We start from the raw sequence: 18,684 nt of genomic DNA on the forward strand, positions 1-18,684 counted from the left end.
AGAAATTCCACCGGGAAAGCTTTCCGGCTTTCTCAGAAAAGCCTTTTGAGTTATCGTCAACGGGCCGTCCTCATCATATTTCTTAGGCTAAATTCATTTTATTTGAAAATTGGGTTGGGATCTGACAGCTGTCGAGAGTCCCAGTGGCTGGATAAATTTAATAAATCAAATAATAAATTTCTCCATCAGAGAGACAAAATTATATCTGTGGATTCTTGCCTGCCTTGTTGCCGGAGCTGGAGGCAATGCAAGGATACTTAACCAACCTTAAATTTTTCTAGGACACAACACAAACTCCAAAAGTTCCAGTTTTTCATTTCCTAATAAATCATCCCTGGGTTTCGTAACTTATTTTTACCTACTAGGAAAGTGTCAAACTGGATGTGACAATGTTGTAAAATGGTCGAACTATTGCTGGACTTTTCATTGTAAAGCACTGTTTCTTTAAACTTGGCAACTTGAAGTTGTGTGGACTTCAACTCCCAGAATTCTCCAGCCAGCAAGCTGAATTCTGGGAGTTGAAGTCCACCTTAGAGGTGCCAAGATTGAAAAAAAAAAAAACTGAATTAGATTCAGTTCCTCATTGAATATTGACTGAAGGTTCTGGATCTCACTCTACTTTCTCAAGCTTGGAAGTCTTCAAGATGAACTTCTTCTGAACTTCCATCTTCCGTGCTGGGAATTGAAGTTTAGTCCACCCATCTTCAGTTCTGGGAACTGAAGTCCACCAATCTTCAAGATAGAGTCCATTCATTCAGTTCTGGGAGTTGAAGTCCATTCATCTTCAGTTCTAGGAGCTGAAGACCATCCATCTTCAAGGTGAAGTCCTCTCCTCTTCAATTGTGGGAACCGAAACCCACCATCTTCAAGATGAAGTCCACCGATCTTCAGTTTTGGGAATTAAAGTCCACCCATCTCCAAGGTGAAATCCATCCATCTTCAATTCTGGGTGTTGAAGTCCACCATCTTATAGTAACAGTAACAGAGTTGGAAGGGATCTCGGAGGTCATCCAGGCCCACCCCCTGCTCACACAGGGATTCAAACTGCCGACCTTTCTGATTGACAAGCTTCAAGGTGAAGTCCATCTATCTTCAATTCTGAGAATTGAAGTCCACCATCTTCAAGGTGAAATCCACTCATCTTCAATTCTGGGACCTGAAGTCCATCAATCTTCAACCTAAAGTCCATTCATCCATTTCTGGGAATTGAAGTCCGTCAATCTTCAACCTAAAGTCCATTCATCCATTTCTGAGAATTGAAGTCAGTCAATCTTCAACCTAAAGTCCATTCATCCATTTCTGGGAATTGAAGTCCATCAATCTTCAACCTAAAGTCCATTCATCCATTTCTGAGAATTGAAGTCCATCAATCTTCAACCTAAAGTCCATTCATCCATTTCTGAGAATTGAAGTCCGTCAATCTTCAACCTAAAGTCCATTCATCCATTTCTGAGAATTGAAGTCCACCATCTTCAACCTGAAGTCCACCCATCTTCAGTTCTGGGAATTGACGTTCACTCACGATCAAGCTGAAGTCCATCCATCTTCAATTCTGGGAATTGAAGTCCACCCATCTCTAACCTGCCAAGCTCGAGAAACAATGCTCGAGGGCTTCCTTCCAGAAGCTTCCTAGAAGGTGGGAAGATCTCACCTGTTCCTTCTCGGAGCTCAAAGGTGGGGTACCCCGGGATCCATTGGTAGCAAGGGAAATGGTGGGTCTGCCCCTCGGGGGTCTCCACTTCGATGAAGCTGCAGTTCCAGTTGGTGGGAGGGAAGAACCCGTAGGGCTCCTTATGGAGACGGACCAACAGGAGGTCCCCCAACTCCACCTGGGTTTCCACCACGAATTCCTCCACCTGCGAAGCCAAAGAAGAAAGTTTAAGCGCGGCTGGACTACAACTCCCATCCGTTCTCATCGATCATTGGAGTGGGGATGGAGAGAATTGGAGAAGGCAAGGCAGAAAGAAACTGTGAGAAAAGTGCAGAAAAGAGCAAGAAAGACGATTAAAGGCCCGGAGATGAAAACATACAAAGAACGGTTGCCGGAATTGGGTATGGTTAAGTAAATCTGTCCGGTTGTTAAGCGGCTCATGGGGTCGTTAAACAGATACAATTTTCCCCGTCGACTTCGCTCGTCGGACTTCGACGTCTTCGACGGACTTCGCTCGTCGACTTCGCTCGTCGGAAGCGGGCGAGGAAGGTCTCAAACGGTGACCCCCGAGATGCTCAAATAAATACAGGTAGTCCAGGGTTGGGTTCTACTTACCTTTTACTACCGGTTTGCAACGGGGCCGCGCGCTCGTGCTCGATTTGCTCGTCCGCGCATGAGCAGAAGCATTTTGATGACGTCGAGGTCAGGGGGCGGAGCCTCCCGTCGGTTTTACTACCGGTTCTGTAGAACCGGTACGAACCGGGGGCAACCCACCACCGAGGTAGTCCCCGACTTACGACAGTTCGCTTAGTGACCGGTCAAAGTTAGAACGGCGCTGAAAAAAAGTGCGTTGGGACCGTTTTTTCATGCTTACGACCATTATGACCTCCCCCGCGTCATGGGATCAAAATTCTTGGTGTTTGGTTTACATTTACGACGGTTCGCACTGTTCCGGGGTCCTGCGACCTGACCCCTTTTGCGACCTGACCAGCAAAGTGAAGGGGGGGGGGAAGTCAGATTTGCTTAACAACCGTGTGACTCCCTTAACAACGGTGGCAAGGAAGGTCGTAAAACGGGGCGGGGAGGGGCAAAGCTCCCTTAACCAAGGCCTCACTTAAGCCAGAGACATTTTTATGCCGCCCTGAGTCTTCGGAGAGGGGCGGCATATAAATTGAATTAATTAAATTAAATTTAAATTTAATTAAATTTAAAATCTGGCCTGAATAGGTTTGATGGGTTAGTTTTTAATTGTATTGCTAGGGGTTTTAAATTGGGGCGGCCGTTTAATTTAATTTATTTTTAATTATTTTAACTTTTATATTGTATGTTATTTTAATTCTCGGCTGTTCACCGCCCTGTGTCCCTTCGGGGAGAAGGGCGGGATATAAATTTAATAATAAATAAATAAATAAAATAAATAAATTAAATTTTTGAGTGCCATTGGATGATATATTTCTTGGGAAAGGCAAGAACGGGCACGAATCAACGCCGGGATTGCGTCCAGCTTCCCGCTTCCAGTTCCCTCCCCGAATTTTTTTAAAAAAACCAACACATTGCAGATCGAACGGGTGGAACCAGATTAAATTTCGGTTCAGATCTGCGCTAAAACAAAAGAGAAAAAATGCACCATTCTCATGCTAAGGAGATTAAAAGGGGGAAAAAAAACATTCACTTTAGAGATTGTGATTAGGTTAGCAAGAAGGCAAAAGGGCTGAATTAGAGACCCCTCTTTGCAGGTGGCAGACTGGGGGTCCTGGGGGAAGGTGGATTATTTTCAGCCCCTCGGAAGGAGGGGAGATCAAATTAAGAAAGAAAAAAAAATAAGGATGTAATGTATTGAACCTTTGGGATGGTGCCATGGGATGCTTCCTACTTCTGATAAAAGAGAATATTTGCAGTTCAGAGTTGGTGCTTTCTCTGAGTTTGGTGGTTTCCTTCCATGCCGACGTTTTACAACCCAACTAGAGAACAGCATCAGTGCTACACAGGTGGGGGAGTTTCTGGAGTGGAGGAAAGAGAAGGGAGGAGGAGGAGGAATGTGGGACCCCTGGTGCAATCTCATGACCCAACTAGGGAACGTCATCAGTTCTGGAAGGGAGTGGGGTTTGTGGAGTGGAGGGAAGAAAGAGGAGGAGGAGGAGGAGGAGGAGGAGGAGGAGGAGGAGGAGGAGGAGGAGGAGGAGGAGGAGGAGAAGAAGAAGAAGAAGAAGAAGAAGAAGAAGAAGAAGAAGAAGAAGAAGAAGAAGAAGAAGAAGAAGAAGAAGAAGAAGAAGAACCAGTAGCGGAAATTTTGAACAATTCGGAGAACCGGCAAATACCACCTCTGACTGGCCCCAGAGTGGGGAGGGAATGGGGATTTTGCAATATCCTTCCCCCAGGAGTAGGGTGGGAATGGGGATTTTGCAGTATCCTTCCCCCAGGAGTAGGGTGGGAATGGGGATTTTGCAGTATCCTTCCCCTGGAGTGGGGAGGGAATGGGGATTTTGCAGTATCCTTCCCCTGGAGTGGAGAGGGAGTGGAGATTTTGCAGTATCTTTCCCTTGGAGTGGGGAGGGAATGGGGATTTTGCAGTATTGTTCCCCTGGAGTGGGGAGGGAATGGGGATTTTGCAGTATCTTTCCCCTGGAGTGGAGAGGGAGTAGAGATTTTGCAGTATCTTTCCCCTGGAGTGGGGAGGGAATGGGGATTTTGCAGTATCTTTCCCCGGGAGTGGAGAGGGAATGGGGATTTTGCAGTATCCTTCCCCCGAAGTGGGTAGAGGGAATAGAGATTTTGCAGTATCCTTCCCCTGGAGTGGGGAGGGAATGGGGATTTTGCAGTATCCTTCCCCTGGAGTGGAGAGGGAATGGGGATTTTGCAGTATCTTTCCCCAGGAGTGGGGCGGGAATGGGGATTTTGCAATATCCTTCCCCCAGGAGTGGTGAGGGAATGGGGATTTTGCAATATCCTTCCCCCAGGAGTGGGGAGGGAATGGGGATTTTGCAGTATCCTTCCCCTGCCACGCCCACTAAGCCACGCCCACCGAACCGGTAGTAAAAAAAAAGTTGGATTTCACCCCTGCACAAGTTGTCAGTAAAATAATAAAAATAAATTAAATTAAATTAAATTAAATTAAATTAAATTAAATTAAAGTAAAGTAAAGTAAAGTAAAGTAAAGTAAAGTAAAGTAAAGTAAAGTAAAGTAAAGTAAAGTAAAGTAAAGTAAAGTAAATAAAGGACTGTTTTTCAGCCTTGGCCCTTGGAATATGTGTGGACTTCAACTCCCACAATCCCACAGCACAGCCTAGGTATGCTGGCTAGGGAATTCTGGGAGTTGAAGTCCACACATCTTCAAAGGCTGAGAAACACTGAAATACAGCATTTTTCCCCCCCCTGTTGCCATCCAGGGTGGCAAAAGGACAATCTTAATCTCTTCCTCCGGAGGATTTTCCTGCCAGTCTCCCAGAAGGGGGCAGTGGATGATGGGAGCTGTACTGGGGCCCCCAGGCGGTCCCTCACATTTGTCAACACCCCACCCCCCACTTACTTCTCCTGGAGAGAAATCTTTGCCAAATTTATCCAGGCGAAACTTGGGGGTCTCCCCGTGAGCGCCCACCAAGGAGATGGAGATGGTGTCCATGGTCCCACCGAAGAGGTAGTTGCCCGTGGCCACTCGGATTTTGTAGGTGGCGGAGGGGACGGTTGCCATGCTGGCCGGTGACCCTGGTGGAGAAAGGAAGGAAGGAAGGAAGGAAGGAAGGAAGGAAGGAAGGAAGGAAGGAAGGAAGGAAGGAAGGAAGGAAGGAGAGAGAGAGGGAGGGGAGGAGGAGGGGGAGGAAGGGAGGGAGGGAGGGAGAGAGAGAAAAGAGAGGAGGAGGAGGAGAAGAAGGCAGGAAGGAAGGAAGGAAAGGAGGGGAAAAAGAAAAACAGAAAGAAAGAAAGAAAGAAAGAAACAAAAAAGAAAGAAAGAAAGAAAGAAAGAAAGAGAGGGAGGGAGGGAGAGAGGAAGGAAGAAGAGAGAGGGAGGGGGAGAAGGAGGAGGAGGAAGGAAGGAGAGAGAGAGGGAGGGGAGGAGGAGGAAGGGAGGGAGGGAGGGAGACAAAAGAGAGAAGAAGGAGGAGGAGAAGGCAGGAAGGAAGGAAAGGAGGGGAAAAGAAAAACAGAGAAAGAAAGAAAGAAAGAGAGAGAGAAAGGAAGGAAGGAAGAAAGGAAGGAAGAAAGGAAGAAAGAAAGAGAAAGAAGCAAGCGAGGGAGGGAGCGGAAAGAATGAATGAATGAATGAATGAATAAATAAATAAATAAATAAATAAATAAATAAATAAATAAAGGAGGGAGGATGGATGGAGGAAGGAAGGAAGGAAGAAGGGAGGGAGGGAGGAAGGAAAGAAGGAAGAAGGAGAAAGGAAGGAAGGAAAGAAGGAAGGAGGGAGGGAGGAGAAATAAGGAAAGAAAGAAAGAAAGAAAGGAGGGAGGGAGGCAAAGGGAAGGGAAGGAGGAAAGAAGGAAGGAAAGAAGGAAGAAGGAGAAAGAATGAAAGAGAGAGAGAGAGAGAGAAAGAAAGAAAGAAAAGAGGGAGAGAGGCAAAGGGAAGGGAAGGAGGAAAGAAGGAAGGGAAGGAGAAAGAAAGAAAGAAAGAAAGAAAGAAAGAAAGAAAGAAAGAAAGAAAGAAAGAGAAAAAAGAAAAAAGAAAAATCAGCACCAGAGTTTAGCTCCCTTTCAGCTCCTGGAATTTATCCCTCCGAGCCAGAGAACCGGTCCGTCCACCTGTCGCTCGGCCTCAGGTGGGGGCGACGAAGCCGGGCGAGACCAGCGGGTGGGGGGCCGGCCGGAGGCCCCCCCTCCCTTCACCCCACCTCTGACCCTCCCGTGGCTGCTGCCCGGCACCCAGCCGAAGCCAACCGACCGAATGCGGGAAAGAGCCCAGGTGCCAACCTTGCGAAGCACTTCCTACAATGTGCAATCATCCAGGCGGGGAGGGAACCCCGGAGGTCATTTAGTCCAACCCTCCGCTCGGTGCCTGATTTGCAGTTGCCGGTGACTCACCTGCCTCCCGAGATCTCCAAGTGTCATTTTGGGATGCTTGCTGCGCATCATCGAATGGCGCTAATTCTTGACAACGGATGGAGCTGGTCGAGCTGGAGCCAAACCACGATTTGTGGAAACTTTGATTCGTGGTTAAGAGGGCCGCAGACACACACGGCCCCCCCCCTCTGTCCGTTGCATCAGATGAGTGTTTTGCAACCCTTTTAAGATGGGTTCTTAAACCCATCCCCGAATTCCCTATCCGGCAGCGAGCAGAGGGTAGGACTAAATGACCTCCAGGGTACCCTCCCGCCGGAATGATGGCTTATTGTAGGAAGCGCTTAGCAGACTTCTAGCATCACGGCTCCGGTTCTCACATGCCTTTTAGGGACCGGCTAAAATCCTGCTACTCTAGCTCTCTTCGGAGACGTATTTTAAAAAACCCACATGCCGTCTTGTGTAATAATTACCATCAAACTGACTTTCGTGGTTTAAATCTCAGCTGGAAAATCTGGTTTTATCCTCTCGGGCGTAATTGGGCCTCTCCTAGTTTTGCATCATTGCAAAAATCTGATAAACAGGGCCTGATTTTATTTTATTTTTTTATCCTCTGTTATGCGGCTCGGATTTTTGAGCACGGGGTGCGAATTTCTCCAGGCCAAACTGACTTTCATAGTTTAAATCTCAGCCGGAAAACCTGGTTTTATCCTCTCGGCCATAACTGGGCCTCTTCTAGTTTTGCCTCATAGCAAAATCTGATAAACAGGGCCTGATTTTATTTTATTTTTTATCCTCTGTTATGCGGCTCGGATTTTTGAGCACAGGGTGCGAATTTCTCCAGTTTTCAGAAAATATGACCCAATGCTGGGGAAAGCTATTAAATTGGTTACTGATTTTTATCTGCTAACTTATTGCAGGTAGTCCTCAACTTACGACCACGGTGGAGCCCAAAATTTATGTGGCTAAATGAGAAATTTGTTAACGGAGTTTTGTCTCATTTTACGACTTCTCTTCCCGCATTCGTGAAGCGAATCACTTAACAGTTGTTAAATGAGTCACACGGTTGTTAAGTGAATCCGGCTTCCCCATGGAGTTTTCGCTGGTCAGGAGGTCGCAAAAAGGGGAATCACGTGACCCCGTCGTAAATGTGAGTCGGTTGCCTAGCATCCGAATGCGACGGTCGTAAGTGTGAACAACGGTCGTAAGTCATCAATCCCTTTTTTTTCAGGGCCGTTGTAACTTGGAACGGTCACTAAATGAGCTGTGGTAAGTCGAGGACTTACAATCTGTATTACGGCAGGACCCTGGAGATTTTGCAGGCAGTCCTCGACTTACGACCGCTCGTTTAGTAACCGTTACAATGGCCTTGAAAAAAAAGGGACCGATGCCCGTTTTTCACACTTAACGACCGTCCCTAGGGTCTCGTGATCAAAAATTCAGACATTTGGCCGCCGACTCGTATTTATGACGGTCTTGGCATCCCGAGGGTCACGCGATCCCCTTTTGCGACGGCTTGGGCCGGGGGCTGGACTAGATGACCTCCAAGATCCCTTCCAACTCTGTTCATCTGTCGATTGTTGTCTGTTCATTGTTGACCAGCAAAGTCAATTGAGGGGATTCGCTTAACAACCGTGTTACCAACTTAACGACGGTGGGGGGATTCATTTAACGACGGTGGCAAGTACCTCTACAACTCAAAACAACGTGTGCCGGCAATTTTATTTTTGCTTTCCGGAGAGATCCACTTGGGTCCTGGGTTCAAAAAATGCAGCTCTGACCAATGTTGGGCTCTCGGTTTTGCCAGCTGTGAAATGGGAATAAATAGCATTGCAAATAATGATTAAAAAGCCAAGTCAAGGAAGCCAGCAGGGCGGGCCCCGAAGAATTAATCAAGGCTCGGCTGGCCATACCTTTGATTTTACGTTTCTCTTTTCTTCTTCCGCCTCCGGAAGATAATTTTAACAACATTAAACCAGGTTTAATTGAAGGCTTCTGGCTTGAAGATGGCCAAGAGGCTGTCTTGTCTCTCTTCACCTGTTGGGTTTTAAAGAGCAAGCCTTCAATCCCAGCCAGCTGGCTGGGTGAATCAACCAAGGTTTTATTTTCCAAATTCTATAAACGGATGTGGAAGGGACCTTGGAGGTCATTTAGTCCAGCCCCTCCATCTGCCCAAGCGGGAGATCCTACCTACCTACCTTCTCAGCAGAGTGACACATCTGGTTGGTGTGCGTCCCGAGAAGACCAAAAAAAAAAAAAGAAAAAAGAAAACAACTGGAGGAAGATTCAGGGTAGTCCTCGATTTACGACAATTTGTTTAGTGACCGTTTAGGGATCGATGACCGTTTTTCACACTTACGACTGTTGCAGCATCCCTGCGGTGACGGGATCAAAATTCCGACTGACTCGGATTTATGACGGCTTCAGGGTCCTGGGTGGGGAGGGGTCATGTGATCCCCCCTTTTGCGACCTTCTGACGAGGGAGGGGGGGGAAAAGCCAGATTCACTTAACGACCCGGCGACTCGCTGAACGAGGGCAGTGATTCGCTTAACAACAATACGAAGGAAGATCGTTACGCCCTGGTGAAACTCTCTGAAGGAATGGGCCGCTTAGCCACATAACTTGAGTTGTGGCCATAAGTTGAGGACGGTACGGAAAGTTATTGAACTCTAATAACTGGGGGGAAAAAAAACTCATTATAATATAGGAAAAACGCCCCCTGAAAATTCAATTATTCATTAACAAGGATATAATAGATATAACAGATTAACAGAGTTGGAAAGGACATTATAGGTCAGTGATGACTAATCTCTTTGCCGTCGCGTGCCAAAAGCGGGGGGGGGGGCGGGTGTGTGCCCACACCCATAATTCAATGCGCCCCGCCCCCCCACATACATACGCGACCCCCCCGCCCCGCATTCCCCCCTCTTTTGGCACGTGATGGCACAGTGGGCCCATTTTTCGCCTCCACAGCCTCCAGAGTCTTTCTTGGAGCCTGGGGAGGGCTAAAACAGCCTTCCCCAGTTCACCATCCCACCCGGAGGCCCTCCATTTCCCGACTTCCAGTCAGGCCGGAAGTCCCGAAAATCAGCTGGCTGGTGCACGCATGCCCGCTGGAGCTGAGCTACGGCAATGCTCGCGTGCCCACTGATATGGCGCCGTGTGCCACCTGTGGCACCCGTGCCATAAGTTCGCCACCACGGTTATAGGTCATCTAGTCCAACCCCCCACTGGAATATTAGGAGATGCTATGAATCTTTACACAGGATTATATATAGTTACTGAGGCTACTCACCAGATACTCAGTGAGAAGTGGAGAAGAAGAGGTGGGGGGGAGGGAATAGAGAGGGGACAGGAGAAGGAGAGAAGGAGAGAGGGAAGGAGAGGAGAAGGAAAGAGGGAAGGAGAGAGAAGGAGAGGGGAGGAGAGAAGAGAGGGAGGAGAAAGAAGAGGAAAGGAGAGGGGTGTTGTAAAAAATGGGTGAAATATGGTGTACAGGAGAAAAGAAAACGGACGGACAATTTCTTCTTTCTTTTTTGAGGGTTATAATATTGAAACTATAACGGAAGATAATTGGACTAGGAGACTTCCAAGGTCCTTCCAACTCTGTTATTCTATTCTATTCTATTCTATTCTATTCTATTCTATTCTATTCTATTCTATTCTATTCTATTCTATTCTATTCCATTCCATTCCATTCCATTCCATATTTTCTATTCTATTCTATTCTATTCTATTCTATTCTATTCTATTCTATTCTATTCTATTCTATTCTATTCTATTCCATTCCATTCCATTCCATTCCATTCCATTCCATTCCATTCCATCTATCCTATCCTATCCTATCCTATCCTATCCTATCCTATCCTATCCTATCCTATCCTATCCTATCCTATCCTATCCTATCCCATTCCATATTTTCTATTCTATTCTATTCTATTCTATTCTATTCTATTCTATTCCATTCCATTCCATATTTTCTATTCTATTCTATTCTATTCTATTCTATTCTATTCTATTCTATTCTATTCTATTCTATTCTATTCTATTCTATTCTATTCCGTATTTTCTGTTCTATTCTATTCTATTCTATTCTATTCTATTCTATTCTATTCTATTCCATTCCATTCCATTCCATTCCATATTTTCTATTCTATTCTATTCTATTCTATTCCATTCCATTCCATTCCATCTATCCTATCCTATCCTATCCTATCCTATCCTATCCTATCCTATCCTATCCTATCCTATCCTATCCTATCCCATTCCATATTTTCTATTCTATTCTATTCTATTCTATTCTATTCTATTCTATTCTATTCTATTCTATTCTATTCTATTCTATTCTATTCTTCTATTCTATTCTATTCTATTCTGAATTCTGAATTCTGAATTCTGTTCTAATTCCGAATTCTATTCTACTCTATTCCAATTCTGAATTCTAATTCTGAATTCTATTCTATTCTATTCTATTCTAATTCCGAGTGCTATTCTACTCTATTCTAATTCTGAATTCTATTCTGAATTCTGATTTTTTAAAAAAATATATATTTATTAATTTTTTCCAACATTTAAAACACAAAACACCAATTTACACTCATTACAGCATTTCCATACCAGTATCCCTATCATCCATAACATTCATGTTTACATAAATTCTATTTCGATGGTTCGCTATCCTATATTATACCATCGTTTAATTTGTAATCATTTATAATCGTTTGAATTATAATATCTACAATCATATTATCATCAATATTATACAGTTATAATATATATTATACTATCCTATTCTGAATTCTGAATTCTACTCTGTTCTAATTCTGAATTCTATTCTGAATTCTGATTTTTGTTCTATTCTGAATTCTGAATTCTATTCTATTCTCAGTTCTGAATTCTATTCTCTATTCTCAATTCTGAATTCTACTCTACTCTACTCTACTCTACTCTACTCTGAGTTCTGTTCTGTTCTGTTCTGTTCTGTTCTGTTCACCTTACGATTCTTGATGAACGCATCTTTTCTTTTATGTACACTGAGAGCATATGCACCAAGACAAATTCCTTGTGTGTCCAATCACACTTGGCCAATAAAAAATTCTATTCTGTTCTGTTCTGTTCTGTTCTGTTCTGTTCTGTTCTGTTCACCTTATGATTCTTGATGAATGCATCTTTTCTTTTATGTACACTGAGAGCGTATGCACCAAGACAAATTCCTTGTGTGTCCAATCACACTTGGCCAATAAAAAATTCTGTTCTGTTCTGTTCTGTTCCATTCTGTTCTGTTCTGTTCTGTTCACCTTATGATTCTTGATGAATGCATCTTTTCTTTTATGTACACTGAGAGCGTATGCACCAAGACAAATTCCTTGTGTGTCCAATCACACTTGGCCAATAAAAAATTCTGTTCTGTTCTGTTCTGTTCTGTTCTGTTCTGTTCTGTTCTGTTCTGTTCTGTTCTTGCTTGATTCCTTGCAACAAGCACACTGGGTTAAAGAAACTTGTCTTAAATTACACCTTACAAGACCAGATTTATAACCAGCTAAGGTTTGTGTGTATTTCCTGCAGGCAGCTGCTGAGTCGTGGAGTTGGCATTTTAAAAAACTCGTTTGCATCACCTGCTGGTATAAAATTGCCATTTAGGCAACCTGTCTAATTTGCCTCTTTGTCATTACCTGGTCCTGCTCAACTGGCTGGCTGCAAAGGACGTCCCCAGCTGACACCTGCTGGGTTTTAAATGCAGGTCGGTAGGGGAGGATGGGCGTTGTTATCCATCACAGCCCGAGGTCACCAGACAGGGAAAGGCTCTTAAATATCTAGGTAGATCTGAGATGTTTCGGTGTGAAAAACATCTGGAGAGATCCTGTTGCAATTTCCAGAATGGAAATGTGCTTGTTTAGAGATTACACTAAGTCAGCTAAAATTCCATTCTTGGTGATATATCTTCTGAGGGGCCTAGCTGTCAAGGATGCAAAGACATCCATCTGAAACAAAAAGTTACTTATTATCCAAAGCAGCCATGAATCTACGCATCAGCAATTACAGAACTGAGGAAGGTTGTTTAGCTAAGATAATCTTATGAACTAGAAAATAATGAAAGAATTTAGTAATTAGAAAGTGTCAATTATCATGTAACAAATGTATGTTAACCATATATGGAAAACTGCTGTGCTCGCAAAATCCTTTGTCTTGGAGATGTATAAAAGCAGTTGTATCAGAACTCTTCCTTTGTTCAGAATTGCAGATACAATTCTGGTTCTGAAACTGCGCAATAAAACTGTCTCTGGCTGACCCAGGAATGTTGTTTGGTCCCATCATTCCATAACAAGCTCAGCCTACCTCACAGGGCTGTGGTGCTCAGAGGGAGCAGAAGTAACAGAATAACGGAGTCAGAAGGGACCTTGGAGATCGTCTAATCTGCTCCGGAAGGAAACCCTGTTCCATTCCAAGACAAGTGACTGTCCAATCTCTCCTTCAGTGATGGAGAACCCACAAGTTCTAGTGGCAAGTCGTTCCACTGGTGAACTGTCCTCGTCGTCGAGAAATTTAGGTTGGTTCTTCTCTCCTTGATTAGTTTCCATTTGTTGCTTCAATGGAATAGCTTGCCTTCAGAAGTTGTGGCAGCTTCATCACTGGAGGCTTTCAAGACGGCCATTTCTGTCAGAAATGGTGTAGGATCTCCTGCTTGGGTGTAATGTGAATAAAATAGGAATCATACAGAGTCAGATACATGAACTCTAAGAGACCCTCTCTATTCACATTATTATAAGAGAGAAAAGTGCTTGCTTGGAGATTATATTAAAGTCAGCTAAACCCCATTAAGTGGTAATATATCTTCTGATGAGACCTAGATGTCGCGGAAGGACAGCCATATGAAAAACATTTGAGGGGCCTCAACTGTCAAAGACAAGGACATATATGTTACAAAGAGTTACTTAATCCAATAAATTTACCCAAGGACAGCAGTAAATTTCCCATTAGCAACTACAAGCACTTAAGGAAGGTTGTCTAAGCTAAAATAATCTTATAAACTAATAATAATAGTTTACTGATGGTTTAGTAATTAGGAAGTGTGTCAATTATCATATAACAAGTGTATGTTAACCATATATGGAAAATGTATGATCTCATGTTAACCATATATGGAAAACTGTATGAGTTGTATCAGAGCTCTTTCCTTGTTCAAAGTTTCAGGTACAAATCTGGCTCTGAACCTTGCGCAATAAAAACTGTCTCTGGCTGACCCAGGAATGTTGTTTGGTCCCTTCATTCCATAACAGGTGGGAGGAGGTGGGGTTGGACTAGATGACCTACAAAGGTCCCTTCCAACTCTTTTAATCTGTATCCCTCTCACAGTTACTTCTACTGTATTGAGCAATAACTATTTTATTATTTAAAAAAAATTTTTTTTTTAAATTTTTTTTAAACAAAACATAAAACAACCATCATCCATTACAATTACAGAAAGTGTATCGATCGGTTACAAATCTTTTGTGCTGAATCCCATATCCAAAATTCTCTTATTTGACAATTTATTATATCCCTTTGTATTATTATTCTCATTTACCGATTATTTAACAGTGGTTTATCTCCTGTAAAAAAAACCCGCTTCATATATTTTGTTATTACATTTATTTCATGTTTCATATTTCATTTCCATGCTTTGTTATCTATAAATTGATTATAGATAATATATTGATTATCTATAATCAATATATTGATTATAGACAACATTGATAAAATAAATCCCATATCAAGTAATCTTGTTTGTCTTCCTGTTCTCTAATTTCAATTTGCTCATTTCAGCACATTCCAACATTTTCTTAATAATTTCATCATCAGTAGGGATCTTCTCTTCTTTCCAATTTTTAGCAAATACAATTCGAGCCGCTGTTAAAACATTCACAGTTAAGCACCTCAGTTCTCTATTATATGTTTCTGGTAAAATCCCTAATTAAAAATATCTCTGGTTTAAAATCAACGTGTTTTCTTTGTCATTTTTTTCCAACCATGTGTGGATTTTAGGCCAATATCTTTTAGCTTCTACACAGGTCCACCACATATGGAAATATGAAACCCGGAGACTGATGACACTTCCAAGCAATAGCTATTTTATTCTGTTCCTTTGCGGTTCGAAGTAATTTGAACCCGCAAATCAAAATGGCAGTTCAAGATGGCGTTAGGTGCTAAGATACAGATTTACACCAAGAATCCAGCACTGAGGACTGTGATAGAATTTGCAGAGGGAAGTTCCCCCCGAATGTATGTTTGTTTATTTATTTATTTATTTATTTATTTATTTATTTATTTGTTTATTTGTTTATTTGTTTATTTGTTTATTTGTTTATTTGTTTGTTTGTTTATTTATTTATTTATTTATTTATTTATTTATTTATTTATTTATTTAGACTTATATGCCGCCCTTTCTCCGAGAGGACTCAGGGCGGCTCACAACAATAAAACAGAAAAAGAAAACTAAAACTCCGGGTTAAAAGTTACACATAAAATCCCTAAAATCAATTAAAATCCATTTTAAAAAACCCCATCAGTCCAGGCCGGCAAAGCGAAATAGCCACATTTTAAGTTCGCGACGGAAAGAGCGAAGGTCGGGGGCCATCCGGAGCTCCAGGGGGAGCTGATTCCAGAGGGTAGGTGCGCCCACAGAGAAGGCCCGCTCCCTAGGGGTCGCCAGCCGACACTGTCTGGCCGACGGCACCCAGAGTAGGCCTTCTCTGTGGGAACGCACCGCCAAATACCCCGGTCCTAAGCCATGTAGGGCTTTATAGGTAATCACCAGCACCTTGAATCTCACACTCAGCTGATGACACCCAGCTGTACATCTCCACCCCGGACCACCCCAACGATGCCCTTGAAGTGATGTCCCAATGTCTGGAAGCCATGCGGATCTGGATGGGGAGGAACAGGCTCAGGCTCAACCCATCCAAGACCGAGTGGCTGTGGTTTCCGACGTCCCGATATAGTCAGTTGACGCCATCGCTGACTATTGGGGGCGAATCGCTGGCCCCCATGGAGAGGGCGCGCAACTTGGGCGTCCTCCTGGATTCATGGCTGTCTTTAGAAGAGCACTTGACGGCCGTGACCGGGAGGATTTTTCATCAGGTTCGCCTGATTCGCCAGTTGCATCCCTTTCTGGATCGGGACTCTTTACGCACGGTCACTCATGCCCTCATCACCTCCCGCCTGGACTATTGTAACACTCTCTACATGGGGCTCCCCTTGAGGAGCACCCGGAGGCTCCAACTGGGGCAGAGTGCGGCCGCGTGGGTGGTTATGGGAGCGACATGGCGCTCCTGTGTGACACCTCTCCTGCGCGAGCTACACTGGCTCCCGGTGGTCTTCCGGGTGCGCTTCAAGGTTTTGGTTACCACCTTTAGAGTGCTCCATGGCTGCGCACTTTCCGCCGTGCTCTTAAGACCTTCCTATTCCAGCAAGCCGGTCTGGCCTAATTTTCTCCCCTTTCTTTTAAATTTTTCAATTGAAATTTTAATCGGTTTTAAATTATTGGGATTTTTAATTGTCTTGGGCTAAATTGTTTCATTTGGTTTTAATTATGTTTCTAACTTTTGTATCTATGGATTTTATCCTGTGCCTGTTCACCGCCCTGAGTCCTTCGGGAGTAGGGCGGTATATAAATCTAATAAAACAAAACAAACAAAGAAACAAATACATGGAGAGCAACCGGTAACCAATGCAGGTCACGCCAGAGGGGTGTAACATGAGAGCGTCGGGACACGTCCATCACTACCCACGCGGCCGCATCCTGCACCAGCTGAAGCCTCCGAGTGGTCTTCAGGGGCAGCCCCATGTAGAGAGCGTTGCAGTAGTCAATCCGGGAGGTGACTGGCGCATGAGTGACCGTGTGTAGGGCATCTCGGTCCAGGTTAGGGGCGCAACTGGCGCACCAGACGAATCTGGGCAAATGCCCCGCTCGTCACGGTCGTAACATGATCTTCCAGAGGACAACATGATCCAGAGACAACATGAACGGTAACATGATCTCTCAGAGAATGTGATTTGTGGGATTGTGTCTCTCACCCAAGACAATAGAACAGAGCTGAAAGAGGACCTTGGAGGTCTTCTAGATGGTAGACCCTATATCATTTCCGACCAGTGGATGTCGGGTCGCTTCTTAAAAACCTCCAGTGACGAAGCGTCTTCAACTTCTGGTGGCAAGCTGTTCCACTGGTTAATTGTTCTCATCTGCCGGAGTTGGCAGATCCACAACAAAGCAAGGTTGGAAGGAATGGCTGGAAGTGATAACCCGCGGAGATCGGTTCATCATATCTCAGGTCTTCTGAAGGCCACCTGGAAGGAGATAGCGGAAGCTATCGTTTCCACTTCTCCAGCGTCCTGTCTCCAGCCTGCCAAGCAGGACTGGATTCGAACTCTCCTCATTTCAGGATCCAGTCTGAGTCAGTCACCGGGACGAAAGATTTATTCTTCCAAGTTTTTGGACTCGGGCTGGAGCCCATCCTCAGGGAAACTTGTCTCTGTCTCTCTCTGTCTCTCTCTGTGTCTCTGTCTGTCTTTCTCTCTCTCTCTCTTTCTGTCTCTTTGTCTCTGTCTCTGTCTCTCTCTGCCTCTCTGCCTCTCTTTCTGTCTCTGTCTCTGTCTCTGTCTCTGTCTCTGTCTCTGTCTCTGTCTCTGTCTCTGTCTCTGTCTCTGTCTCTGTCTCTCTCCCGCTCCCCCTTGTCTCTCTGTCTCTGTCTGTCTGTCTGTCTGTCTGTCTCTCTCTCTCTCTCTGTTTCTCTCTCTCTTTGTCTATCTCTCTCTATCTGTCTCTGTCTCTGTCTCTCTTTCTCTCTCTGTCTCTGTGTCTCTATCGCTCTCTGTTTCTCTGTCTCTGTCTATCTGTCTGTCTGTCTGTCTGTCTCTGTCTCTCTCTGTCTCTGTCTCTCTCCCTGTCTCTCTGTCTCTCTGTCTCTCTCTCTCTCTGTCTGTCTCTGTCTGTCTGTCTCTCTCTGTTTCTCTCTCTCTCTCTGTTTCTCTCTCTCTTTGTCTATCTCTCTCTATCTGTCTCTGTCCCTGTCTCTCTTTCTCTCTTTGTCTCTGTGTCTCTATCGCTCTCTGTTTCTCTGTCTGTCTGTCTGTCTGTCTGTCTGTCTGTCTGTCTGTCTCTGTCTCTCTCTGTCTCTATCGCTCTCTGTTTCTCTGTCTCTGTCTGTCTGTCTGTCTGTCTGTCTCTGTCTCTCTCTGTCTCTGTCTCTCTCCCTGTCTCTCTGTCTCTGTCTGTCTGTCTGTCTGTCTGTCTGTCTGTCTGTCTGTCTGTCTGTCTGTCTCTGTCTCTCTGTCTCTCTCTGTTTCTCTCTCTGTGTGTGTGTGTGTGTCTCTCTCTCTCTCTGTCTCTCTCTGTCTGTCTCTCTCTCTCTCTGTCTCTCTGTTTCTCTGTCTCTCCCTCTCCCTCCCTCCCTCCCAAATATTGCTTATTCTATCTTTGTATTAATACTTCCTGGTTGTGTGTAGCTTTCAGCTGTTAATTAGGGTGTTGGTGGTTGGCCATTAAGTCGTTAGTTGTTGCTTCCTTATGCCACCCACCTAAGTACCGAGTACCTTGGGGGTTGATTTACTACCAGCCTGTACTTAGGAGCCAAGGGCATAAGGAAACAACAATTAACGACTTAATGGACTAATTAACAACTCAAAGCTACACACAACCAGGAACCACATACATACATACATACATACATACATACATACATACATACATACATACGTATATTAATAAAATATAAATATAAATATTGGAGACTAAAACAATGAATGGAAACATATCAAGGAGAGAAGCAACCAAGAACTCAGGAGGAATTTCCTGACAGTGAGAACAGTTAACCAGTGGAACAGCTTGCCACCAGAAGTTGTGGATTTTAAGAAGAGACTGGACAACCGTTTGTCTAAAATGGCATATTCTGTAAAGGTCTCCTGCTTGAGAAGGGGGCTGGACTAGATGACCTCCAAGGTCCCTTCCAGCTCCTATTCTGATTGATTGATTGATTGATTGATTGATGATTGAGTGAGT

At 44.2% G+C, this 18,684-nt stretch overlaps 1 protein-coding gene across 1 annotated transcript in view; it reads right to left on the bottom strand.

Moving 5' to 3' along the window:
* Positions 1-5,339, bottom strand: part of LOC139324250 (hydroperoxide isomerase ALOXE3-like) — a 28,716-nt gene extending 23,377 nt beyond the window's left edge. The window contains exons 1-2 of the mRNA XM_070953969.1: positions 5,178-5,339; positions 1,652-1,856 (exon numbers count right to left, since the gene is read on the bottom strand). Of these exons, the coding sequence (XP_070810070.1) occupies positions 1,652-1,856; positions 5,178-5,339 (367 nt within the window). The remainder of the gene's footprint in view (positions 1-1,651; positions 1,857-5,177) is intronic.
* Positions 5,340-18,684: the final 13,345 nt, after the last annotated feature.

This window comes from Pituophis catenifer, unplaced genomic scaffold (assembly GCF_029215685.1).
Source record: "Pituophis catenifer annectens isolate HBS135680 unplaced genomic scaffold, rPitCat1.0.hap2 SCAF_15, whole genome shotgun sequence".
Lineage (NCBI taxonomy): Eukaryota > Metazoa > Chordata > Lepidosauria > Squamata > Colubridae > Pituophis > Pituophis catenifer.